The sequence below is a fragment of the Melospiza melodia genome, chromosome Z (assembly GCF_035770615.1).
Source record: "Melospiza melodia melodia isolate bMelMel2 chromosome Z, bMelMel2.pri, whole genome shotgun sequence".
Lineage (NCBI taxonomy): Eukaryota > Metazoa > Chordata > Aves > Passeriformes > Passerellidae > Melospiza > Melospiza melodia.
This window is the reverse complement of record NC_086226.1, coordinates 25,592,109-25,618,238: the sequence shown is the minus strand read 5'-3', so window position 1 is coordinate 25,618,238 and position 26,130 is coordinate 25,592,109. Positions and strand designations below refer to the sequence as shown.

At 40.9% G+C, this 26,130-nt stretch overlaps 1 protein-coding gene and 1 long non-coding RNA gene across 2 annotated transcripts; one reads left to right on the top strand and one right to left on the bottom strand.

Annotated features, from left to right (window-relative positions):
- Positions 1 to 1,340: 1,340 nt before the first annotated feature.
- On the bottom strand, positions 1,341 to 14,530 carry SLC25A46 (solute carrier family 25 member 46). Its single transcript, XM_063179579.1, has 8 exons — positions 14,241 to 14,530; positions 12,420 to 12,462; positions 11,102 to 11,159; positions 10,530 to 10,607; positions 9,731 to 9,831; positions 7,017 to 7,073; positions 6,502 to 6,559; positions 1,341 to 3,448 (listed from the first exon to the last, which is right to left on the bottom strand). Exons 1-8 carry the CDS (start codon positions 14,491 to 14,493, stop codon positions 2,870 to 2,872), a joined length of 1,227 nt encoding a protein of 408 aa, XP_063035649.1. The 5' UTR covers positions 14,494 to 14,530; the 3' UTR covers positions 1,341 to 2,869.
- Positions 14,531 to 14,783: 253 nt separating this feature from the next.
- Positions 14,784 to 22,050, top strand: LOC134432089 (uncharacterized). The gene is made up of 2 exons (XR_010031218.1): positions 14,784 to 21,506; positions 21,858 to 22,050. It is a non-coding gene; the product is annotated as an uncharacterized LOC134432089 (long non-coding RNA).
- The last annotated feature ends 4,080 nt before the right edge of the window (positions 22,051 to 26,130 follow it).

Here is a 26,130-nt window from a genome sequence, read left to right as displayed (position 1 = left end):
TAAAAGCCAAGTGTCATCTGTGCACTGTCCATGAAAGAACACAGGCAGATATTTGCCTGCTTCCAGGCAGGAGGCCTCAAAGTTTTCTGCATGGACTTTGTCAGTTAGGGGACACGAAGGCTTTCCTTGTAAGAGACATGGATAAGAAGCCACGTAATGCTTTGGCGAGGGGAAAACATCAGAATCTGGCTTTCTTCAGGAACACTGACCTCCTTGAAATCAGCTCTCTTAAGGTATTACAAAATAGTAGTAGGAAAAACAAGGTACAAAAGATTGTTTACATCAGGCACAAGAATTAGAGCAAGAATTCTTGATAAGAATTCTTATTCTTATGCATAAGAATTCTTCATATTTCACCACAAGCTTTCTACAGACAATTCAGTATTTTGTAGTTTTCAGTGGTATCTATTGCTAAAACCACCTATTGGTCATTTGTGTGAGCTAAAAATTGAGTACTTCAGATTTAAAATCCAAATGAAAACCAGAAACACTTAGGATTTAAAAGGTTAAAATTACTTTTTTCAGCCCATACTCATTTACATTTTTGCATGGGAAAAACCTTAGCAACTCTGGACAAAATGTATTAAGTGTTTTGAAAGATAAAAAAAGTATACATGAAAAATCTAAACATACTCATTCTGGAGAGAGGACCAAAAAAGTATAGCCATAACCAAAAGGTTTTTTCCAGCACAGAACAACTGCTCTACACTGAGAGCATTCTTTCTCACCCTGCTTGTAGATCTGAGAACCTAGACTACAACTGCAAAACTGTCAGCATTGAAAGCAAGTCTTTGATGCAATAAAATATTATAGCAGTCTCTAGCGTCACTCTTGAGAACTCATCTTCCCTCTTGAAGGATATATCAAGGCAAGTCCTCCATTTCACAAGGGAAAAAGGCCTAGAATTTTAATCCTAGAAAAACAGGGCTGGCCAATTTTACAGATACAACTGGAAGTGCTGGACTGCAAGATGCACTTAGTTATTGCTTCAAGGCAATTGTGATAAAATTGTTGGCTACAGCTGAATTTAACACATTTGAAAAGGCCAGTTTCATGTATTAGAAACTTGACTGGACAAAGGCATGTATAAGACAATGCTGTCCTTGCTTAGAGCAGGAATTTGAACTGCACGACATGCTGAGGTCTTTTCCAGTCTGGATGACTTTCTGGCACGGCCATCTTAATACTCAGAAATTTTACAAGAAACCAACCCAGGAACTGAGTATTTCACCTAAGCTCTTGCATGTAGTTTAATTCATCATGTTCTTGCACTTATGAAGTTGAGGAACTTGAGAATGCCACCCTGGAATCTATACAGCAAAACAACACACAAAACAGGATTCCTTTACATGCCTCTTTGGTGAATTATTTTATAATACTTACAGTGAATTCTCATTTTATTTAATACACTATACACCAGAATTGCAATCAACAGTATTTCAAAAGAATCCAGTTTCCAAGTTCACCATACTTTCCATTTTAACACTTAGGCATTTAAAATACATGAAAGTTATAGATTAATATTAAAGTAGACCTGATATGAAGTCAGAACTTACAAAGAGCAACATCTTTGCATTATTTCACCGTGACTACTTTCCATAAGTGGTAACTACACAATGATTAATGATTAAAATGCAGATCAGTTTACAGCATTCACAAAAACAGACTTGCCATATGAATGTGAAAAAAGCAGCAGCCTCTCATAATTTAAAAGTGACTTTCCACATGCTTGTTCTATTTGCAAAAAACATCTCCCAACCCCCATTGTTACCGATGAAACCAAGGATTAGGATGTTCAGAATGATTAAAAATCATTTCAGGCTGAGTCTGAAGAGGGAGAGGGCAAAAATTATTTATTTCAATAGATCCCTTGCACAAGAACAGACTTAGCTCTGCTGCACGGAATATTTAAACTAGCAGAGATTTTAAATTACAGACATCAGCGCTAAATAGTTAAGGAGACACACCCCTCCAATCTAACAAAATAAAAACTCTAGGAACAGCCAATTGTTTTCTTAGGCTTTCTGTACACTTTGAACACCACTACAACTACTACTACACAGATTTGTATGATTATTACACTCTCATATGGAGCATTAGAGTTAAACTAAACCCTGAAGTTGTCAGTGGAAAGTCAGCTAAAAATGGCACTTACACATGCACACATCAGTTTCTATTTTGCTTTATTCACACACTTAGTTATTGTAAGCCTTGCAAACAAACTGCAAGACAGCCAAATTTGTATTCTGTGCAGCTTTGCCCCACACCCATTTTTTGTTGTTTTTATACAAAGCAAGAGATTCCTATTTGTCATCTTCTGCCACACTGCAGCAAAATAAGTCTTCTACAAACCTGTAAATGATAACATTTAAGTCTACTTAAGTCACTTTTACAGTTTATATTTTACTCACAGCTCCATTAACAGTGAAGTTGGAAACATTTTTAAAAGACCATCAGTCCCCTAATTGCAAGTTCTTATAACTTAAGAAAATAAATTCCTTTCAACTGCTTAACAGTCCATATTAAATATCAGATGTGATGCTTACAAAGCAGATACTAACAATTCATATCCATTCCTTATGTCAGTGAACTGGTAAGAGGAAAAGTAAATCCTCAATGCAATCACATTTGAAATCTGATCCCCTTTGCATGACTGCATATGACATATTCAATTTGTGTCTGTAATTTTTAAACAGACTTTTTTAATTACACTTCGGAAACTATATCCCCATTTTTAAAACAAGTTGTTCTACAGTGTAAGGAGAATCCATAGAGTGGATTCCCCAAAGTTCACTTTCTAAGCCATTTAAACAATAACTAGGCTAGCAAGTCAATCATGTCCAATGTGCTGGATCCAGACCTGGACAGATTAAGAAACATTTTGAAGCAGTGTTGAGTAAATAATTTTGGTAAGCTGTAAAACTGCCACATGCAAGGTATACTGTACTATAACAGCTCCAAATCCTTTATAAAAACCTTGCACTCCTTCTTCCCGTTTTATAGTATTTATGCAGTCTTTCATTCCCTCATACTGAGTATTGATTGGAAGCACTTCATAGCCAAGGTCTGTATTGTCAATTATTGTGCGTGTCCCTTGAATGTGAAGGCGGTGCAAAACTGTTTCCAGTGGGTAAAGCATGACATCAGCACAAAGGCTAGCAGCAAAGCTAGCAATAAGTTCTGGAAAATACGCATCCAGCATGCTCTGCACAGAAGTGGAGCTCTCAGTTGGCAGGTTGTGGGAATTATCCCTTTTCAAAACAAACAAGACAAGCTTCTGGACGATGGAACTGATGACGTAGTGAAGAACTCCGTGCAGAGCAGTGGGAAAAGTGAGGACCATCAGAGGAAGGAGACGTTTGCTATGGGGTACTCCCAAGCCTACAACTCTCCCAATTCCTTCTTTCACGCAGTCCAGGATGCCAGGGTTGTCTCGAATGATTTCACTCTACAAGAACAAACAAGGAGTTACAACTCGTGCTGAGCAGTTCAAAAACATCCCAACATCCACTCTGACACTATCACTGCTTAACTTTTAAAAAGCATTAAACACTTGCATGCTATTATGTCTACACAGCTGTACAAATAAAAGCCGCTTGTTATAACACTCTTCACAGCATTCAGTTAAGCTTCTTTTTAAAGAATGAACCCATCTTGAAGAAGTGAGGGTTTTAAAATTTATATTGTGGTTATCTGTGTTTCTAACAAAGATATGCAACCTTCAGCCTATTGCTGAAAGTATCAGAATGCAAAGCAGTCATGAACTTGCAATGTCTACATCTGGAGCAAAATGCCAGGAAGGATTTATTTAATTCAAAATTCCTTTACTTTAAAGACTGTGACTATAATCTTTGAACTTGAATCTACATAGTAAAGATTTCTATAACTAGTGTTGAAAGCTCATTTTCTATATGAATTGAATAGTTTCAGTTTTGAATGTTTTCATGGCATTATATGCATTTAAAGTAGTATTCTTTACCCATGATGTCTCTTAGTGAAGAGAGAATCACTGTAGTCATGTGCTAAAAATAAAAATTCTGTAGTAATTATTTAATCTGCTACAATCCACCTGTGAGGGTAGCATTAAGTTAAAAACATTATTTCCCCTACTAATAGTGTTTTATCCTGTTGTTTACATCCAAAATTCAAGATTTTGGTGTTCTCCTAAATGTCCAAGTCTCTGAGTCCATGTGGTCTATGTCCTGACCTCAAGCCAGAATAAACCACCAGAATATTCCTCAGTATTTGAGGAAATATTAAACAGCCTGCAGAGCCTTGATGGTCTTTTCTGTGTGGGTGAGAAACTAGTTTAAATGCCTGAGAACATAATGTTGTTGCAGACTTTAAGTACAAGTTAAGCAGCACAACTCCTTTTCTGTCCCACATCACTACAGTCACTGCAGTTTAAACCATTCCTGCTTTGGCCTAACACGCCACCATGAGGTTTGAGATGCTAATGACAAAGAACAGCTAATGACAAAATGTGATAGCTACAAATTTCCACTCTTTACAGCTATTTTGGCGAAATGTACACTTGGATAAGTGTCAAACAGACACTGTTGAACACCATGGTTTACCAGAATTAAGACAGTTAAAGTCAACATAAAACTGCCAGTAGGAAATCCAACAATCCCAAACTTTTCTGGCTTGCCATTGGTCATTGCATTCTTGCAGCATACGAATGTAATTCAAACCTGGCAAGCCAAGCTGCTCCCCTGCACCGATAAATACAATATAAAAATCTTCACAAATGCTATCATTACCTCTGCTGTGTTTCTAATAAGTTTATGATGATGTTTCCAGGAACTCAAGAACACATTTTGTACATAATATATAATATATACATAATATATACACATACACACGCTTGTTGAGTAAAATATTTGCACACAGCTGAAGCTACCAATCTTAAAATCCTCAGATCTCAGTGGAATTTTCATAACCAATCCATTACAGAGATCACCTACCGAAAAGGCCAAGAGAGATGCTATTTTGGTTTTTTATTGTTTTCCTATTAAGTTGCTTTCTAGCAAAGAAACTTTATACTTACTTTGCAAACAGAAGACAGGCTCTAAATCATGTTCTCTTTTATTGCTTAAAAATTAACCCATGCCAAACACCACAGGTAATGCAAAATCCTTTCAGGCAAAAATACAAGCAGCAATATATAGCATTCCATTCTGTGGCTGGCTATAAGCTCCAGAAATATTAACAGTGTTCCACCACTGTTTCTAGTTCCAAAATTATGGCATGGTCAGGGTAGAGTCATTCCCCAGCAATTAAGAATTTGAGTTCCAGCCAGGTTCCCATTATGACACCAGCTAAGTCTCCCAAATATTCCCCAAACCAGAGATCCCAGGAGGAAAGATGGTTTCTAAAATACAGAGTATCTTCAGAGGAAGTGAGTTTGTGGTTGAGAGTCTGTCTATAACTCTCCCTGCACAGACGCTTAATCCCACCTGCCCTGTTAATCCATAATGCAGCCAGTTCAGACAGAACAGCTCTCCTAGTACCTTTCGGCTAATTTCAGCTTGGACTGTCTGCCCACAGCAGAATCCTGCCCCTGTCCATGCCTCTAAAGGCATGCTGAAACTGAAAAACTGCAGAAGTCAGCCTTCTCTCCAGAAAAAACACCATTTTGGACACATACACCAGCAAAATAGCCTTGACAGTACATACAACTTGCCCATGCCATAAATGAAAATTATTATTTTGATGACTCAGTGACACAAGAGTGACTCTGCTGCATGCTCCATATGGGAGCTCAATCAACAGAGAGAGTTCCATTAGCTGCACAGAGACTCTGTCACGTCATCTAAGAGCAAGTCATTATACAGACAGGGCTGGGAGAATTATCCTGGACATTTCTGCACAGCTAACCCTTGCCTTTCTCCAGAAAGAGATGCAACATCTCACTGACAGGCAATCTGCAACACAGCACTATGGCCCACTCTTCACAGTTACAGAACCAGCTACGACATACTCTAAGTGACAGGTCCAGATTTTAATTTTTGTGGCTAAGGAAGAACTAGATGAAGATTAAAACTAAAAACCTGATTGAATGAAAACAGTCCTGAGAGGGTAGAGTTGAGTATTTATTTAAAAATCCCCAGCGAACTACTGGAAAAACTTTTACAGTTGTTGTAGGGGACAGATGTCACTGTAACAACATGCCTAGGAAAGCAAAGGTTAAAAAACTTGAGATTGAGAAAAACTTCTGTTTTATCTGCTGGAACACATAAATATAGCATGTCACTCTTTCATATACAATATATTCCAACTATCTACATTAAATGTCCTTTCCAATTCTAGATTTAGAATTAAGATATACTGATACACCCTACATAGGGAACATCCATTTCAGCTAAGTCACACAGCCTCAAGCAAAACAAATGCAACTACTGCAACACAAACCAGAATTCAAAGATTCATCTCTCCACATAATCTAATCTATAAAGTCTAACAGTATCTTTTAAAATGTTCCAAACATATTTAAATTACCTGTACAGTTTCAATCAGGCTCGCAGAATAAAAAGGCATTGCTATCACATGTGTTAACCTGTAGAAATTAACAATGTAAGAATTAACATAACGACAATATTAGAATTTCAGCCAAACAGGCACCTCTAAGTTCATAAAGCTATCTACCAAATTATCCCTGAGAGAAAACTAACCAAGTATAACTCAATTACTAAAATGTAGATCAACTAGTTGAGGTAAACTCCAGTCAAAAGTTTAGTTAAATTCTATTTCCATGTAACCAGACTGATTAAGGTCTAAAATAGTCTAATCTTTTAATTTAGTGGAGTGCCATAGACACAGGGATCTAGTACAAGAAAACCTGTGAAAGTGGTGTATGTAATCAAGATTGTTCAAAAAATCAGCATTTGAAAAGTACTGTTAGCATCCTGTCAAGAAATGACTGTTGGCATCTTGCAGCAGCAGACTAAACGTATGCCCATTTGGTAGTTTTATTATATTTAGATAGTAAGACATAAGACACATGCTATACTTACCCTTTGAGTAAAAGGTGTCCACCTATCTGCTTGAGATTCCATTTATGTGAAAGCTCTCTAAAAAGAGAAGTATTTACCACAGTATGAATAGTCATCCACACGTAATTCTCAAGCAATTCTTCCATGAGTGTCAACAACCTGTTGTCAGTTTTCATATTGGTGTTCTATGATACATGGTGAACTACTTCTCATATTGGAAAGACACAGTGAAACATTTAATAAATCATGCTTAAATTAACTTCAAGTAATTTTTCGGGCTTGTCAGATATCCTATCAAAAAAAGTATTCAGTTATTGATTCATAAGATGTTTGCTGCTCTCACAGCAACTGACTTTATTAAGTTCTGCCTTTATGTTGCAACCTTATGTACAAGCGCTTAAAGCAACCTTCAGGGAAAAACGGAGTATTTTAAAATCTTCCTACTCTTCCTTTATCAAGAAATCATTTTTATTTCATCTTGGTTTGGTTGTGCTCCTCTGCTCTTTAGGTTATGTTTACCCTGTTGTTATTTCTTTCAAGAAAATATAAATTATATTTAGGTACAGTTAGATAAGAACAAATCAAGTACAAGAGGTCAGGCTAGAAGTTGCGCAGTAATTCCATATAGACATAATTGAAGTTTTTTGTCCGATGACCAGTCCTTATCCTTAGCATATTCTGATAAAAAAGAAGAAAACCCATATATTTAACACAAAGGTGACATCAATAATATTTCCTTGAAATAGTATTTCTAGTTACGGACTTCAAAATACAAACAGCAAATGTTTACAGTCCACTTGACAGAAAATATAAATCCACCTAGCTCCAGATACCGTTCCAATACCACATGTACTGACAATGCATATGGCCAATATCTAGCTATGAGGTATAGATACTTGTCTGTAATGCTGGGCACACTAGACCTTGCATTTTTAATAACAAGCTATAATGTTTTTAGCTTTGTTGTCTAGGAATCACAATCAGACACTGCTTGTAGTTAACCCTAATCCAAGAAAGGCAAGATTTTACTCTTTCTGAAGAATTGTGTGTTGTTACTAGCTTTCACATTTTAAATCCATAGGTCAATCACTAAACAGGAACAGAAGATCATTTTTACCATTATATATTTCAGACACTTGGATCACATCCACTTACCATAACAGTTAAATGATTTGGAAAATAAAACAGCCAAACTAATGTGTGAAAGCCTAATCTGTCAATCCACAAGGCATAACTGTGCAAGAACAATTATGTAAGAAGTTTGCCTAGTACAAAACGCTCACACCCATTTCTGGGCTCCTCTCCTAAAACAGGGGTACTCTTTCATGTAACTATAACATAGAATTAGAACTGACATTTCACGTCTCTGTGCTCTTTGGACCCTGATAACGCAGTTAAGTAACCTTTTAAATTAGACTTGCTGGCACTGCTGCTACAAGCAATAACCTTCTCCTCCCTGTAACCACCCAAAGATGCAAGCCACCATTAAAAAGGAAGAGAGAGCATTCTGGAGAAAATTGTGGGGTGGTGCATGTATGAGAAAACCACTGAGAAAGCAAGATCACTTTCACAGTCCAGGTAATTTCCTGACTGTTCACACATTGTGTTTCCATAAAGATGGAAGTAGCACAGAGGAAAGAATGAGCTGGTTCCAGCAGAAAGGTCTGATTCTTTTGGCAGCAGCACCAGCTTACTTTCCAAACTGCTGAACTGACCCACAAGAAGAAAAACATTGCTTACATTTTTGAGAATTCAGAACTATGAAGATATAAACACTCTATCACATCTCATGAACTTAAGCATACCCTAGAGCTGTATCTAAAACACACTTGGAGGAAAGCACATGCTTGGAAATTTCAATTACATATGAAACAGAGCTGACCAAAACCCTTAAATACACACTATACAATTTAAATATGAAATACTTTTGCTAATGCTTTTGAACTTGCAAATGCCTACTTTTATAAGTCTGGATACATGCATCATAACAGTATTTGATTCATCCTAACCATATTTCTTCTTTTTAAACCCAGGGTAGTTTCCATGTCCCTGAATATTTTTAGTAAAAATTACTAAATTTCTGCAGCAGAGGGTTGACACTGTGATGCAGAATGATGAATACCTCTTTAAATGAAGTCAGTAATTTTTAGCGGTAATCTCTTTGTTATGAGAAAACTAAACAAGGTACATATGGCTGTTGGTCAAGGAAGGCAAAAGACAAAGCTGCTGTTACATGGACACCCATTTACCATGTCTTCTCATTTACTAATGCAGGCCATTCTATTCTCCCTCCTACCAAGGCCAGTGCAAATATTCAGCAAAATGTCAGTGCTAACTCATTAGCTGTGCAAGTCTTCTGTATTTATATTAATAAGACCAGGAATTTTCCCCTTAGGTATGGTAATGTTATTACCACACAATAAAAACCTAAAAAAAAAAGAAGAAAATTATGATTTTTTTTATTACAGAGTTGAATACCAAAGACCAATTTGCCACAGCATTTCTAAGCCAGACAAGTAAGCAGACACAAACAAATAAAGTTCCCAGAAAGAATCCCTCACTATTTATGGATTATAAGGTCGCCTTTTCCAAGACAATCACACTGTGTTTGGAAACACCTATTTATTGTCTGGTTGTTCTCATGAAGTAGTATTTTTCAAACAGCCTTACTAACACTTTGAAAATAAGTCAACAACTTACTAATTTGTTAGAAGTTGTAAAAAAGCATGCAATACCTTGGCAAAGGTGTAAATTCACTGATGATGCCTTCTGTTCCCAGGGTTATGCCCTGAACAATGAAAGTGCTGCCCATTCCTTTCCAAAGAGCTCTTGGACCCTGTGTGTCAAAATATCCAACACAAAACTCAAAAATATTTTCAACTTATTATTAAAAAATTTCAGTAAATTCAGACCACACAGGGCTACAATTCTACTGTTTTAACTTTATCATTAAACTTGGGTAACAACTAATTTTTAATCTATGCAGAAGTTTTTGTTTTTCAATAATTTCAAAGACCTATCAATAACTCTGCAGGCATGTCTCCCACTGTTAATAATCTGCATTATAAACTTAACACCATTTTTTATGGACAAAATGAGCTTAACACGTCAAAGGCACATCCATAAGATAGTCCGAATTATGAATTTCTTCCTGCCTTCTAATGATGTGAGTTTAAGGATTGCCATCCCCCTGCAGAATTGGAAATGTACTCAGTACTACCTTTGGAAGGAGTCACTTCAAAAATAACTTTATCCACATAATGATTAATGATCTTTCAGAAACCTAATGAAAAAAAAAATTCAGGAACTTTGTTTTCTAACATCCATAAATCTTTCCCCACTAAGTATTGTACTTCTGAAAAAAATATAATGGTTTACTTGATCTTCTTGACACATTTTTGTAACTATAAAACTAACAAACCCTCAGCACAGCCATGCTTTACAACACCATCTACATAAACACTCAGATTTCAATGTACACACATGCTGTAGGTACTCTCAGTGCCCACATATAGGCTGCCACCAAATACTAACCTGTGTCTTATTGATGCAGTACATGATATTGACAATACTAAATGGTGTGAGATGATAATTCCGTGCATGATAGTTAACCTGTTAAAATATAAACAATGGCAGTCTTAGAAACACACTTGCAGATGATACAACTCTGAAGGATAAAGGTGTTTCAAATATAAGAATTTTTTTTCTGTAAAGATCAGCTAAAAATATGAGCAAGTTTTCACTGAAATGTAGGGAAATGGACAGCCCTTTTAAGTATTCATATGAAAGTTTAAAAATAAACTTTACATAAATCAGAACCTATGAAACAAAGCATCCTGCTTGTAAATGGGGATCTGAAAGTTGCTCTCCAGACCCCACAACACTTACTTGCTGTAATTTGCTTTCCACTGCCCAAAGAAAAATAAGCAAGATTTTTCAAAATAAGCTAAACTGCAGAACAGAAAACATGTATTCTACAAGTAAACACTTGTTAATGTAGCAGAGGCCCCCTAAAAATCACAAAGCTTCCTATAATACATACTTTCATTCAGAGATACGACAGTACACAGGAGCTTTGACTGGAATAGGTAATATAAAAGACATACCTGACACTGACGGCGTAGAACAATGCAAGGATGTGCCAACACATTTTCTGTAAATAGGCTTCAAAGGAAAATTGTATTTAATGCACGAGAAGTCACTAAGAATTCCTTAGAAAAGGCTTGTTAATTATGTCTAACAACAGCAGATCAATATTTGGAAAAACAATATATTTTCTAGTGAACTAACAAGGCATGTTTTTGATGGCTACCCAACAGCCTCCCAAGGAACAAATTACATGAAATCTGACACACACATTCACTATGAAAAAGCCCCATATATACATAGTATGCACATATTTTTATATGCAAATAACATACAAAATTTCTTAATCTCATCCTCCTCAAAGTATCATGGTACAAAACAAACCACAACCACAATTATGAGAGGATTAGTTCCAGTTTTATGCTAATTCTGCATACTGTATTAATAATCAAGACTCTCTTTAGGACGGCCAGAGAAGGACTGGTAGTAACAGCGGACTACCTTTTCACCACTACTGACCCAAAACAATTCTCCTGCCAGTGCCAGAAGTCATATTTCAAATCAAAACTTCACAGGAAAATTCTCACTTCCAAAGCAGAATTCCTGGTTCATTCAGAGAAAATATTTATTTAATCTCAGAGTGCCTGAGTGATCAGAGTACTTACCTGTACATTGTTCAAACCTGGGATATGGATTAGAAAAGTATAATATCCAGGATTTTTACAAACTCAAGCTACAGAATCATCTCTGGTAGGTTTCTGAACTTCCGACAAACAAGTGGCACAGAAAAATACTGCAGTTTTTAAAATATTGAGCTAATTTGTAGTTTGCTACTACCAAAAGAGGTAAAACTTTCCCTGGACATCAGCATCTTAAAATTCAGCACTTTCTCAAAAACACTATCAATAATAAGACAACACAATCACTATAATAAGAATAAAATGGCCTCCAGACCAGCTTGGTTACATGAACATTATGGTTTGAGGATACTTTGGTAATACACTCGAAGACATTTTCACTTTCTCAAGAAATATTTGTATTGATTAAAAATATTAATAAAAGTTGCAAATGTCAAAAAAGTTTTCTGGTGTTACTTTCAGATAACTTGGACAGGGTACACACATCCTGGGCATTCCATATGAAAAACTGTTTCTTACATTCATGTATTTTTTGAGCAACAGTTAAAGAAAACAGAAACCTAAACAGGGGCAGTAAGTTTCTAAACACATTTCAACTACTTATGGCTGTTGGAATAAAAACACATTCTAGAAGTGTATGTAGGGTTTATAAGACAAATACGAGCTTTACTACTGCTTTGTCACTCAACCCAACTCTTACCTTGCAAGGCCAATACCAAAGCCAGCAAATCTGTTCAACTGCTCTGAAAAAGAAAAAAAACAAAACAAAACCAGATTATACAGCAGTGATAATCACAAAATAGAGAAAATGCCATGCACAGGATCTGAAAAACTAATTTTATCCTATACTTGCATTAGAAAATTACAAGCACTAAACCACAATATTTATGGCAGCTGAGCAACAGAGGATATAAAACAAATATTCCCCCAGGAATATTTGCACTTTGGACTGCATTTGAGTTTGTACATACTCTTATATATAAAATTATGCTTTTCTTACAGGGGAAAAAAAGAACAGAGAAAAATGAACAGTAAAACAGAGAGTATTTTAATATCTAAAAAATCCAACTCAAACCAACTACTGAAAGATTTAGCATGCATGAGTTTACAGTAATTCTGAAACATAAATTTAGATAATTGAGGTGAAAATAATGTTAAAACAGTAAGAAGGCAAAATTTTGGGAAGTCACACAAAAAGCCATGGATAAAGTAACAAACAACCACATAAGGCAAATTTTCAAGCCAGCTGTTTATCTCCAGTCCTTTGCAAAAATCTAGTTATTGGAGAATTACAAAAGTAATTAATTCAACTCTTTGTTGCCTGCAACCAGACAAACATTTGCCCATTGGGAATTATGAGAAGGGATTTAAGATGAGCATCAGAACCATAAAGGCATTTTAAAGTTAATGCTCAGCCCTACAACTGCACAACTTCAGAGTGCAAGCAGTCTGAAGGCATGGATAAAGTAACTTCAGTGGGGCTCCACACAAATGTGGCAGCCCTCCTAAACACGGTGAGATACCATTTGCAGCAGCTGGATTCAGTGATTACAGCAACTCCGTATCAGTGCTCCAAAGTGCAGAATGAACACACCTTCCACATGTAGATAGGGGGGAAAAATGTAGTCTCCAGCTATGCAAGGATACTTAAACAGTGCTTCAACCAGTGCATCCATGGATGGAGTCCAGCTAAAGGCTGTACTATTTATAAAGACACTTAAATAAAAACACTGCACTACTGGTCAGAAAAAAATGACTTGCCTACTAAAAAAATTCGATTTCACATAAATTACTATTTCATATATCTTTCGATACTCAAGTGTCGATAACCTGCTCCTTTTATTTAAAGAAAGCAACATACAGTACCCTAGATACAGCAAGTTTTCCTTAATTCACCTCAGTTTCATGAAGACTTAAAATTACTTTATTTATTTCCTAGCAATTACTGAAAAAGCCCCGTACTTAGTTGCTAAATCCTACCAGTCCCACAGTTCCCTCACAATCACACGCGGACGGGGGAGGTTTACGTCAGCAGTTCATGTTTTAAACCCGAGAGAAGCCACGCAGTCTGTACCACCACCACCACCACAATAACGCTGCACTCTGAGAGCCGAGAGCACTTCCTGCCCTTAAAGAGGGCGGAGTGTTTCTGCAGGAGATTGTTTACACGGGCACTGAGGAGCAAGTTGACTGCACACTGCTTAACGAGAAGCTGCGGGCGCGCTCTGACACTCTCAAACCATTTTTGCATGGAGTTGCACAGTGCCGGAGCGTAAGAGGCAGCCACGGAGCAGTCTGACTTCTTCTAAAGGGCTTTTCTCCCGGCGCTTCAGCACCGCCAGTAAAAAGGAGGGCCGGGCAGCGCTCGGCCTGGCCACGGCACAGCCCGGGGCCGCCGCCCGCCCGCCCTTGCCCGGCGGGTCACTGCTCGCGGGAGGCGGGAGCCGCGGCTCAGTGGGACCGGGGAGCGGCGAGAGGCGGGGGCCGCCCCGCGGCTAGCCCAGGCCGGGCCCTCCCTTACCGGCGCCGGGGCCGGCCACCCCGAGGTTGACCTCCTCGTTGGAGCCGACGCCGCCCAGAGGGGTCCCGGCCCCATACGGCGGCGTCTTCTCGCCCCAGTGCAGGTTGCGGCTGCCGGGGATGTCGGGCGGGCTGGTCACCCAGGAGCCCAGCTCCGAGCCGCTGCTGAAGGGCCTGGAGCCGGGGCCTAGTTCGTCGCGGCCGATCCCGCGGTAGCCAAGGCCGTCGAAGCCGTCGGGGCGCCGCGGGTGCATGGCGGGGGTGGCTGAGGGGGCCCGGCGGGGCCGAGGGGAGCGGGAGAGGAGCGGGAGGCGCCGCGCTCGGGCCGCACCGGCGGCAACGGACCCGGACCCGCCGCTCGCCCTGGCACTTCCGGCCGCGGTGAGGCCGCGCGCGTGACCGCCGAGGGAGCGGGGCCGCGGCGCTGGGCCAATGGCGGCGCTCCGCTTGCCCGGCCCGGGGCGGGGCGTCCGGCGCGGGGGGGCGGGCGGGCGAGGGCTCCCCCTGGCGGTGCGGCGGGCGGAGCACGGCCCGGCCCGGGCGGGCGCGGGGGAATCCCTGTGGCGGCTCCGCTGCCGCCCCCCGTAGGGGAGTGAGAAAGATCGGGAGGTGGCCGGAGAAACATAAGGCGGCCATGCCGACCTGAGACAGCACTTTCCGGGGAAAAACATCCTTCTTATCGACCCTGGAGATGAGCACAACACAGACACGGCAGGCGCGGGGATAAGGCCAAGGAGGGCCGGGAGAGGAACGCAGAGCACCCAGGATGCCCAAAGTCCTCCGACCCATTTCCGTAAATGGTCTGACCGAACAGCCTGCCCATAATAACTGATTGCATAGAAAGTGAGAAACACTTCAATACGGTGAAGTCGGGCCATAGAAAGTATCTCCCAAGCCCGGGCGGTGCCCGCGGGATATCCCGCTGGCTGGATGGATGCAGGTGGATAGAGTCTGACACCAGGACTGACCTCCCTTCAGCTGCATCAGTGCTGGAACCAGGAGCGGTGATCCCTTCTTTTTCTCTCTTTCTCTCTTGTCCTTTTTAGTTCACCTCTTTTTTCTGTCTTCCCTTTCACACTACTTCTTTATCTAAGACCCACTGCCACATGCTTGTACAGTAGGTCAAGGACTAGAATACCAGTTTCCATGCTGAGTGTGTGATTTACTAATGAAACTTTCTGATTGTTTGCAGACCCTCTGACTTTTGTTGTTCCTTTCAACTGTGAGCATTTATGAATCTTCCTTCCCCTTAGGAGTGGGGGCTGCCCTCTGTGGGTTTAATGATCCCTTAGCTCAGAATCACAGAATCTCTTAGGTTGAAAAGATCTCCAAGATCACCAAGTCCAAACTTTGACCATGTCAACCAGAGCATGGCACGTCCAGTCTTTCCTTAAACATTTCCAGGGACAGTGATTCCACCACCTCTCTGGGCAGCCCGTTTCGATATCTGGTCACCATTCCTGTGAATTTCTTTTTTTCTAAGGTCTAGTTGAAACCTCTCCATGCACATTAAACCATTTCCTCTCCCTGTGTCATTTGTTGCATGGGAGAGGAGGCTGACCTCCCCCTTGCTACAATTTCCTTCCAGGCAGCTTCTAAGAAGCTCAACAAGTGGGTCTTAGTCTGACACACAGGTGTTCTCATTTTGTGCACTAGGTTAAGCCAGCATTAGTGCCTTCAAGTCTAAGTATAGCATGAGTCATCCACATGAGCTTTGTGAGAGGAAATCTCATTAATGCGTATGAGTATCTCAAAGGCAGGTGCCAAAGGATGGTGCCAGACTCTTTTAAGTGGTGCCCAGGGACATGAAAAGGAGCAAAGGCCATAAACTAAAACACAAGTTCAGCACATAAAGTTACAACATAGCTGTACTCTGGTTTGTTACACAGTTTTTAGTCTTCTTAAAGTTGTGGAAATCATAAAATCAGACTAGTCAGGATTGAAAGAAATCTTTAAAGGTCATCTAGACCAACAGCCTTGCAATAAGCATGGACATCATCAATTTCCAGCAGGTGTTTAGGGTCCTTTGCAAACTGAATTAATGTTTCCAGAGATGTGGCTACAGCCGCTGTGGGCAACCTTTTCCAGTGTTTTACCAGTCTTATAATGCTCTTCAGCTGTGTCAACAGCACTATTCAGCTTTGTGTCATCTCCAAAACTGCTGAGGGTGCAAACAATCCCATGATGTCCATGTTACTGATAAAGATACTGAACAGTAATGATAAGAAATGAAATATTAGTATTAATTAGAATTTCAGGTGTGGGGTCCATATCTTCTACACAGTGTCCTCAGACCATTCCATGGGTGTTTGACTGGGCTCCTATAGCACAGAACCTGTTTTCACATGATACAACAGAAGTTTGGGCTCCCTTCTTTTCTTTGAAAGAAAACACAAAGAAAGCAGTTCAGAAGTTTACTTTTTGCAGTGAGAAGAAATTGGCAACAGCCTAAGTGCACTGACCAGCAATTACAGTAGGAGACAAAGCTTCTGTGCTAATGATCCCTTAAATTTAATTTTCATGTGACTTAATATAAAGCCAGGCATGCAGTTTCCATGCTTGGTCTTGGAAGCATGAGCAGCCTCCAGGAGAAAAAGCAGAATGAATGTTCTCAATAAGAGAAACCAGTAAACTACAGTTCCTCAGAAAAAATAGGAGAAAGAGTGTTGTTCCAAAGAAACCACAATCTTTTTCCATGCTGGAATATGACGTGGCTGTTGGAATAGCCGGATCTGCTGCTTTTTCTAAAACAATATTCATTTACTAATATTGGGTTGGATTCAATGATCTTTAAAGTCTCTTCCAACCTAATAATACTGTGAATTCTGTGAATATGTGTGACATGGAGAATTGTTCAGGGTGAGCAAACTGTGTTCAAATTAAAATCTACATTTCTCTTGGAAAACGATGCTCGTAGCTGCTGCTTTGTTAACCAGTTAGCAAAGGAGTGCAAAGCTGCTGACTCAGATTTGATTTACACCATGTCTTCAAGATCTGCACAGTGGGAAGCTGCCCTCTTGTTCATACAATGGAATAGGGCAGCTGTATTCCACAACAGCCTGGGGCTTCCAGCAGCTCAGCTTGAAAGGCAGTTGGATTGGGTCTCTGCACTGGGCCTGTGTGACTGCTGGAGTGGTTTCTGTGGGAAGACATCGAGAGCTGCCCCTCTGTCCGACAGTCACCTCCAGTTGGCCTCCAGCCAGACCTGCCATGGCCAAAGCTGAACCCATCCATGATTTTGGTAACAGGAGAGGATAAGAGAAAGGTGCTTTTTCCGGTATACTACTCCATTTTAAACTGGTAATAAAGTAATCTTCTCCAAGTGGGTGTTGGATTTGAATGTTAATTTGACAGTGGCCTAGATGGGACACATAGTAGTGCTTATGTCATTTGGGGTCTTCACCCCATGCTCATGTTTTGCTTGCCATAGTGATTCAGGATGAGAACACAGATGCTTGACACCAGCAGGAGGCTCACACACCGCCAAGGAGAACAGCAAACTCACCAGCTTTTCCTGGGTCTCCTGGGCCTGACATCCATAGTGCCACTTGTCACATCCCACTGGTGGATGTCCAAACAGCTCTTTCCCTTCAGCTGCTCATCTGTTCAGCGCTCTCACAAGAAAATCTTTGGTTTGCCTCGCAGTTTTATCAGGCACATAAATAGACCCTCAAGCAAAAGTCACCCCAAAAGGGCCTGCAAAAGGGAGCCTGGGGTTTTCACACCAGCTGGAGGTCTGGACTTGAATATGTGACATTTTCCTGCTGCACACTTCTGCAACTCCCTCAATGACCCAAACAGGAAGCTGGAAGGTGCCACAGGCTCTTGGATCCCTCCCTCACGCTGACAACTGGCACCCAGTGTCTGTGCTTTGGCTGGCTTGTTCCCCAGTGCCCATCAAGAGTGATCTGAGCAAGGGGGAAGAGCCTGCAAATTGCCTTCATGGGAGAATTTTCATTTCTCCGAAAGCTGAACGGATACAAGCCTGGAAGTTAAATGGGTCTTTGCGGGGTTGTTTCTCCTCATAGCTGAACCTAAGGTGGGTGGCTGGACCATCCTTTGCTGCTCATGCAGTAACACATCCATTTCAGTCTTCTTTTGTGTACAATGTGTAGAACACCTGGAATATTAGATACACCTCCAAACCATAAGAGTGACACCAAATTGCAAAGCCAATATATGATACTATGTACAATGATTAATGCTCTTCTAATGGTTTTGAAAGCGGAATACCGAAGTCTGTAAAATACTGCATATATGATTAATAAATACAAAACCATGAATAAACAAAGTTGAGAATCTGTTCCTCAGCTGAGCTGAAGAACCTTATATGGGAAATAGGAGTCAGAACTAAAGAAATGGAAAGATTCTTGTTGTTGTAGGTTGTTACTGGAATAAACCTACTTGATACAAAGCGGTGTTATCCTGGGGGGTTTTGTCATGAGAAAAGTGCATTAAAGAATTCAAAGAACTTCTCTGTGATCAGGATTTGGATGTAATTAATTTTAATTCATCTACACTAGAGATGTGCAATGGCATATGTGTACCTGTGGTGTGCATCCCCTGCACTCCTCCTGGGGCCTCACTGTGATCTGAGAAATGCTCGTTAGGCCTCGATCTTCACAAAGAGCACCTGGGCTGCGCTCCTCCTGAGCTTATGAAAATCAGTCTGTTCCCAGGAACTAGTACTGTCTAATGAGCTCCTGATTTTTAATGAACAGCCTTGGAAACTTGGAAATTTCCTTGCCTGGAAAACAACCCAAGCAGAATAACAATTTTGTTATCAAACTTTCAGAGAACCTACTAGCCCAAATTGCAGTCAGGATGAAAAATGTTTATGATTGAAGCCCACTCTCTTGTGACTCTACAAGCAATGCTTCAAAGTGAGACCCTTTGAGCTCTCCTGGACGTCAGAGACTGTGACCAGCACCTCCCTCTATGTGGGGTCTCTAAGAGCCAGAGAACTCTCAAGTTTGCTAAACTTGGAGAAATTCTGAATGACAGTGATGGAGCCTGGACTAACACCCCCACTTCTCCAGACTCAACCCTTTGCCCATTGCAAAGATCGCAACGTATCAGATGTGTGTCCTTCACCAAATTTGAGGGGAATTTGTCACATGTACTCTCTGGGTGTCTTGTACAGACTCTTTAGGACTGTGTGCATGAGGGTCTGAATATGCTATATAGCATTTGTACAAGGAATGATGCTCTCCTGGATTCTTAAGTACTTCAGATTTGTAAATTAGGTTCATAAGTTATTGTCAGTTCTCTGTGAATCTTTAGATAAATTGTTTAACTTAATCTGTCAGTTAAGTGCTCTTAAGTGCTGTTAAAGCTATAGGCCTAAACCGTTGGTTAAGTATGGGGCACAGTTTAGCAAAGGGGTGTACTCTGAAACTTGTGGTGCAATGGGAGGGTCTTCCTTATTCCTGTTTGTCCTTACCCCTTTCCTATCCTTAACCCCAGCCTCCACAGAGGTAAGTTTTGGGTTAATTTTGTATTTCAATTGACTGGTTTTTGGTTTTAGTTTGCTCTTTTTCTGTGTGCGTTAATCAGAGCATTAGTAGTAAGTAGTAGAGGGAACCTTGTACAATAACTACATCATGCTTCCTGTTTTATATTAAACCTGCTTTCACCTATGCCTTTGCTGTGATTCTTTAGGTGACCTTAAAACACTAATTTGCCACAGAACACTAAGAAAAATAAACAGGTGGACACGCGAATCAATACGTTTGCACAGTAGTAGGTTTCTGTTGCTGCCAACAAAGGTTTAAGTCGTGCAGTGGCTGAGCAGCAGCACCATTTTGTGACACAGGTGTGAAACTCTCTGTAAGCTCACACACCTGGGGCTTGGCTCTGCACTTGGCAGGTGGGGGACTCAGCTTCTGGCCTGAGCACTGGCCACTGATCCCCACCCAAATCGTTCTCTTGACAGCTACTTCAGCCTCACCCTGTTTCATTGATGCTTAATTGTGACCTGGACAGATAATTCAGGTATTGATCAGCTCCCAGAGCATCCAGGGAGCTGCTGGCAACTGGGCTTAAGGTCTGGTCATTTTAGTTTGTTTTGGAAGCTCTACTTCTATCATTATAGATATCCTGCTGGTATATTAAGTCTTACCTGGTGTACTAAATCTTATCACTGTTAAAGTCACACTAGGAGTGAGACTAATCTGTCTTCCTTGCTGAGGCTGAGGAGAAATGCAAGCTGTGTGTGTCATCAATGAGGCAAAGTCATGGGGTTTTTGAAGTTTATGGACTTATGTCAGTTTAGATGCTGAACTATAGGTAGAAAAACTGTCAGGCAGTCTGCTTAATAGACCCCCCATCTATTAAAAAAGAGAATTCACACACTCTCCTGCACATCAGTCCATCTTGGAGTATGCCATCAGCTCTCCATGAACAGTAAGTAATAGCGATAATAGCAAGTAATGCAAGAAAATCATGTTACAGAAAGGAGGCTGCGGCTGATGGCAGAGCAAAGGACAGAGATCTGTCCCTACCTTGTCACCTGTGGCAAGATAATGAATCTGTCTAGTTTCCATCTGAAATGCCTGATTTCATTGCAGTTTCTTGGGATCTCGACTCCTTTCAGAAATGAAGCCAGCCCTCATGCTTTTTAGGCTTTTTGGCCCAACACTAGCATCTAAGCAGATGAAAATAATGATGATTGCTGCCAATCCCTGGTACCAATAATTTTTCAAAAGGTCATGTTTTCTGTCACTGCTTTAAGTAGGGCTGTGAGGCTTGTTACAAATGCTCAGATATAGGCATGTTGTGTTAAACCCTGACACGTGGAGTGTCCCAGGGTACTTGTTGGGCCCATCAGTTCAGAGACACACTGTTGGAGGTCTTGTGTCACATCTGCTGGCCTCCTCTGGGTGGTTTGTCTGAGCAGAAGTGTCTGAAGAGTGCCACCCCACCTGAGTGCTATTCCTGGGCTTTGGGATTGCTGAGGTTTCCTCGCCCTGACGCAGTTTCCAGGTCTTCATCATTATATGACCTTGTGTGGGATGAACAGAGGAGTGCTTCCTCACCTCAAGGAGGTCGTGGGGGAAGGAGCACACTCAGAACCTCACAAACATGTTCGTTTAGGATAGGTAGTATACATTTCCAACAGCTATGACAGTCATTTCACAATATTATTTCAACTTTGTGGCATGTTTTTTTGTAGTGCTGAGGACAGACATAGATCCTCTTTCAAGGAGCTCATAATCTGTGAAAACAAATGACAGATGGATGAAAAGCATGCCAATAGGGTGACAAGGTAAATGAAGTACCTTATACACTTTTCTATGCTATTTATTCAAGTAATTTATTCAGATTTTTCTGTTGATTCTTTTATCTTCCATACAGTGTTTAGTGTTTTATAGCTGTTTATTAGCTAACCTTGCAGTACTACACTGAGGCTGATCACCTCCAAGTTAGTAACTTGAAAATTGACAGAGAGGTTAAATCTTCTCAAAGTCTCACAGTGAGACAATGAAAGATTTCCAACCAAGTTAAAAGACAGGCTCCAACTATGTACAGCTTTTTTGCTTCTATTTATCATGTGCTTTTATTTTCTTAAAGAGTATATAATTCAACCAACTTTACAACATATGTGTTTCCTTTACAGATCAGAGTTATCACATCAGACTGATCTTGCCCAGCCACAGATGCTCAGGAACATTCCACACCCTGTGAGCTTTGGTGACCGTTACCTCAAATTTTGTCTACTTCTTCTCTTCAGCCTTCCATGCCAGCCAGCTGCTCCAGAGTGGGATGCTGTCTGCTCCTTAAAATAAACCCTTCTCACAGCATTATCTTGACCTGGGGTAATTTTCTAATTTTTTGCAGCCAAAATCTGTACCCCTTCCTGCATGCAGCATGTCCCTGGTGCATGTCCACGCTGTTCCTAGATGAGAGACCACTTATACCTGCCACATAGCACCACTTTCCCCACCCTTCCACCCTCTACCCCACTCCCTGTAGCCCTTCCTTACCCTTGCCACAGACAGGTAAATCCCTGGCAGGTTCTGCCTGCCATTGTGCCTTCTCACAGCACAGCCAACATCTGAGCTAAAAGAAACCCCAAGCAATTTAAGGCAATCTGAGTCATACCATGTTAACAGAACTGGATTCTTTGGATCATGCAGAAGGGTTGCTGATGGCTTGGGGCCGTTTTGTACAAAATTCCCAGTTCTCCATCTGGAATTTCTAACACAGCCCTGTTCCACCTGTGCAACCCTTCTGCTCTGGTCTCTTTATTCAGGCAGCCTTATCCTATTTAGAGAAACCCTGAAAGCAGGATACACACAAGAAGGGCATCAAACTGTGGGAATGTGTTCAGAGGAGGCCCACTATGAAGGTGAAAAATCTCCAGGGCCAGATTTACAAGGAAGGTCAGAGGTAAATTTGTTTGTTCAGCCTGGAGAAGAGCAGATGATGGGTGACCCCATTGCTTCCTCATGGGGGCCAGCAGCTGGAGAGGTTCAGGTTGGCATTAGAAGTTCCTTCACTGAGTGTCATGGGGCACTGTAAGGACTCAAGGAGCACAATTGCCACTCTCAAACACTGCTGCTACAGAAGGACTTTGTTATGAGATAAGCACAGATGGGAACAACAGTATGGCTCTAAGTCCAAGCCTGGTGTAATTGAGATCTGGCTAGCACATCCTGGGTAATGGATGCAGACAGAAAATCCCACTGTGGCAAACTGTGTAAAGAATCAACTGCTCATAGGGTCTAAGATCCCCTCAAGATACGGAACAGATTGCACGTGTGGCCACTGAAGTCCCCACTGCCAAATATGCCTACGTGGATACCTGAAACCTGGGCTGTAAATTAGGCCACTGTGGAGGAAGAGATAAACAAACCTGGGAGACAAGAATGCTACTGAAAATGGACATAAAGAATGCAACCACAAGGACAGCTAACTCAGCAACTGTGGTGATACAAGCTCTGAATGGCAAAAGGTAATTCGGGTAGGGGAGATTGTGACTACAAGACAGAACCTACTGACTCAAAAGAAGAGAAAGACTGAGCATGGGACTAATTAGTATGAGAGGAGAAGGAATCATTTAACCAACAGATTAAGACAAATGTGTAACGAGTTGTGAGAGACTGGAATGTTAGTGGTTAATGCTCAGATAATCTGCCAATTGAAGTGACTGCCCAGGCCCAGAGGAGGTGCACACCCATCAGCCAAGGCAACAGCTGAGTGTTGAACAAGACAAGGGGGGAGGCTGATAAGGTATCAGGCAATTCCTGTGAGTGAAACAGTGCTTTTCATCATGCCAGTGTCCATACACAAGTGGCTCAGCTGTGAAGATTCCCCTCTGGTGAAGCACCAGGACATTCACAGTAGGTCTGATGGTTTTCATTTCTGCTTAAGGGCCATAATTCACACAACTGATAATACATGAATGTAAGAGGCAGCTGTAAAGTCTCAGAAATTGTCATAAACCATCAAAGATTCCCAAAATATCCCTTGATCCTCAGCATTACATAATCCATTGTAAAACTCACCACTCCAGGGGGAGCACTTGGGTGTTCTCACCGAGCCTTAGCCTATATTAACCCCCCAGATTTTGTGTTTCAGGGGCTTCCCTCACCTCAAGGGATCAAGATTGTGACCATCACTTTGACAGGACTGTGACCAACATGTCGACCAATGGACATAAAAACTGCAAGAATCAAATCTTGCCACAGAATCCACAGGTGGTGACCATGTGCCTGTCTACACTTATCCTTTCTCTTTCTTTTCTTTACCTTCTACATTTTAAGTGCTATTTTTAGACTTTTATATTGCAGCATTTCTAAGCAAAATGGCCATTTCTAACCACTTTAAAATTTGCCAAGGACCTTATTTTACAGCTATGTTCTAAAGTTTGCAAGGAAAAGTTTGTTATTGAACCTGTGGAGAATCTTGTTGTTTCTCCTGCACAGTGCCCAGAGTACATCAAACAACACTCCCCTAAACTCCCCAAGCAGACTGGGGCAAAACACCAATGAGCACTAATTAATAACTATTTTGTTGTTTGCTAAAATGTATAAGTAGTGAAAAGTTTTGAGCAGCCTCAGGACTCCCACTCCTGAGAAGCTCAGGGTGATTAAGGATCAACAGGATGCCACTGGATCCTTGTGTGGTGACTGTTTTCTGCTTGATCTGTCTGTCTCCCTCCTCCATTTTCCATTTCTTTCTCCATTTTATTGTTCAGTTAAATCCATATGTTGACTTTGGCATATGGGTCACATTTGCACCTAAATTCAGGCAGAGGCATCTCTCAGTACTAGGATCATATCAGGCACTGCAACTGGCTCCCCAGGTCACGGCATTAACCTGGCAGAGCCAAGGGACAGTCTGGATGATGCTCTTGGTCATATGGTTAATTTTAGGCAGTTTTGAAAGGAGCAGGGAGCTGGACTCAGTGATCCTTATGGCTCTCTTTCAGCTTGAGGTATTTTATGACTCCCACCACAGCATGTTCTCCCAATGGACAGAAGCACTAAGGGCACAATCTGGTTAATTTATACCAAGGCTGCTTTCTCCATAATCACAGCAAATAGAAGAGGAATCTGGATAAGTGGCCTGACAGAGATATGCACACTGCTATTTTCTCCACCTTGCAGTGTTTTTGTGGCAAGAGACTTTCTAAAGCTGGACAATATTTCAGGTTTATTTACAGCAAGGTCTGTACTGATTAGTATAGACATTTCAATTCAATCAACAGAAGTGCTGAAACAAATGCCTTTTGCTTAACTTTAATAGCATTTCTGTTTGGGAAAAATCAATGCCAAACAAAGAAACTGTCAGTGTCAGCCTTACCTAAATTTTAATCATGTTTGATCATGCTGTAACATATATTTGAAAAGCACTTTCAAATTTTAGAAGAGAGTAGAGGTTACGTATCAGCAAAAATGGGCAAATGCAGCTGGTCACATCATAGACAGTTAACAATATTATATAGATGTCATGCTCTTCCAAAGTCATTACTGCAGTTTTGTCTTTAAAAACTGGGAATTTGTGGTGAGTTTGACACAAACTGTCACTGGAAATGAAAAAGAGAAATTACAATTCTGAATGTGAGGATGGAAGTATTTGCAGACTGATATTGTTTGTCCAAACCAATAGAAGAAAGCAAATGATTCATTTTTGCTGGCTTTATTTCTTACTGAATTAGTCACAGTGAAGATTGCAGCTAGGGAAAAAAAAAAAAAAACAAAACTCAAAAACCAACACACTGACAGAATGGTAGGGGGACCACTGGAATTTTCAAAGCATCATTTTTTTGCCATAGTGGTTATCTTGCGAAAATGATTACCTTGCTTTTTGTGGACCTGATGAGGACAGAGATGGCAAAATGAAACTAGATGCTTAATGTGTCTTTGTCAGTCCCTCTTGTCATAACATGGAGATACTGTATGAATATTTGATTCATACTTGATTTCAGATTCTTTTTTACCCTAAGCACCTTGCACATAATCCACAGCAAACCAGTCCTGAATGATGAGAATTGAAAGCAGGTCTCTGTGGAGTGATGAGTCCCTTTCATCTCTCTCTAAGAATGGTTTCTCATCTAGAGGGGTGGAGGAATTCAGCAGAACTCCTTCCAAACTTGGGCTTTGTATCATTCTTTGGGTTCCTGAAGCAGTTCCTGCTCCTACAGGAACACCATGGAAGGAGGTAACACCTGGTGCTTTGCAGTGGGAATACCCACAAAAAGCAGAGTATCCATGGACAGCAGTGGATGCCCTGCAGACCTGTCTGGTGTCTAAGCCTTTCTGGACCTTTTTCCAGTGCTTAAATTCTCCCCACACCAACTTGCTCCCACACCATGCTTAACTTTTGATTACTTTCCCCCGCTTTCCATGCCCTGCCCACCTCCATTCTGGCAGCTTTCCTGGTCA

Bases quoted from the DNA above. Each gene is read 5' to 3' on its own strand.
- SLC25A46 (XM_063179579.1), bottom strand. From the start codon at position 14,493: ATGCACCCGCGGCGCCCCGACGGCTTCGACGGCCTTGGCTACCGCGGG. The intron at 11,160-12,419 runs GTAAGAGTTGGG...TTTCCTTTGAAG, and splicing joins TTTGGTATTGGCCTTGCAAG to CCTATTTACAGAAAATGTGT. The intron at 7,074-9,730 runs GTATTGCATGCT...TTCTCTTTTTAG, and splicing joins GAATTTACACCTTTGCCAAG to AGAGCTTTCACATAAATGGA.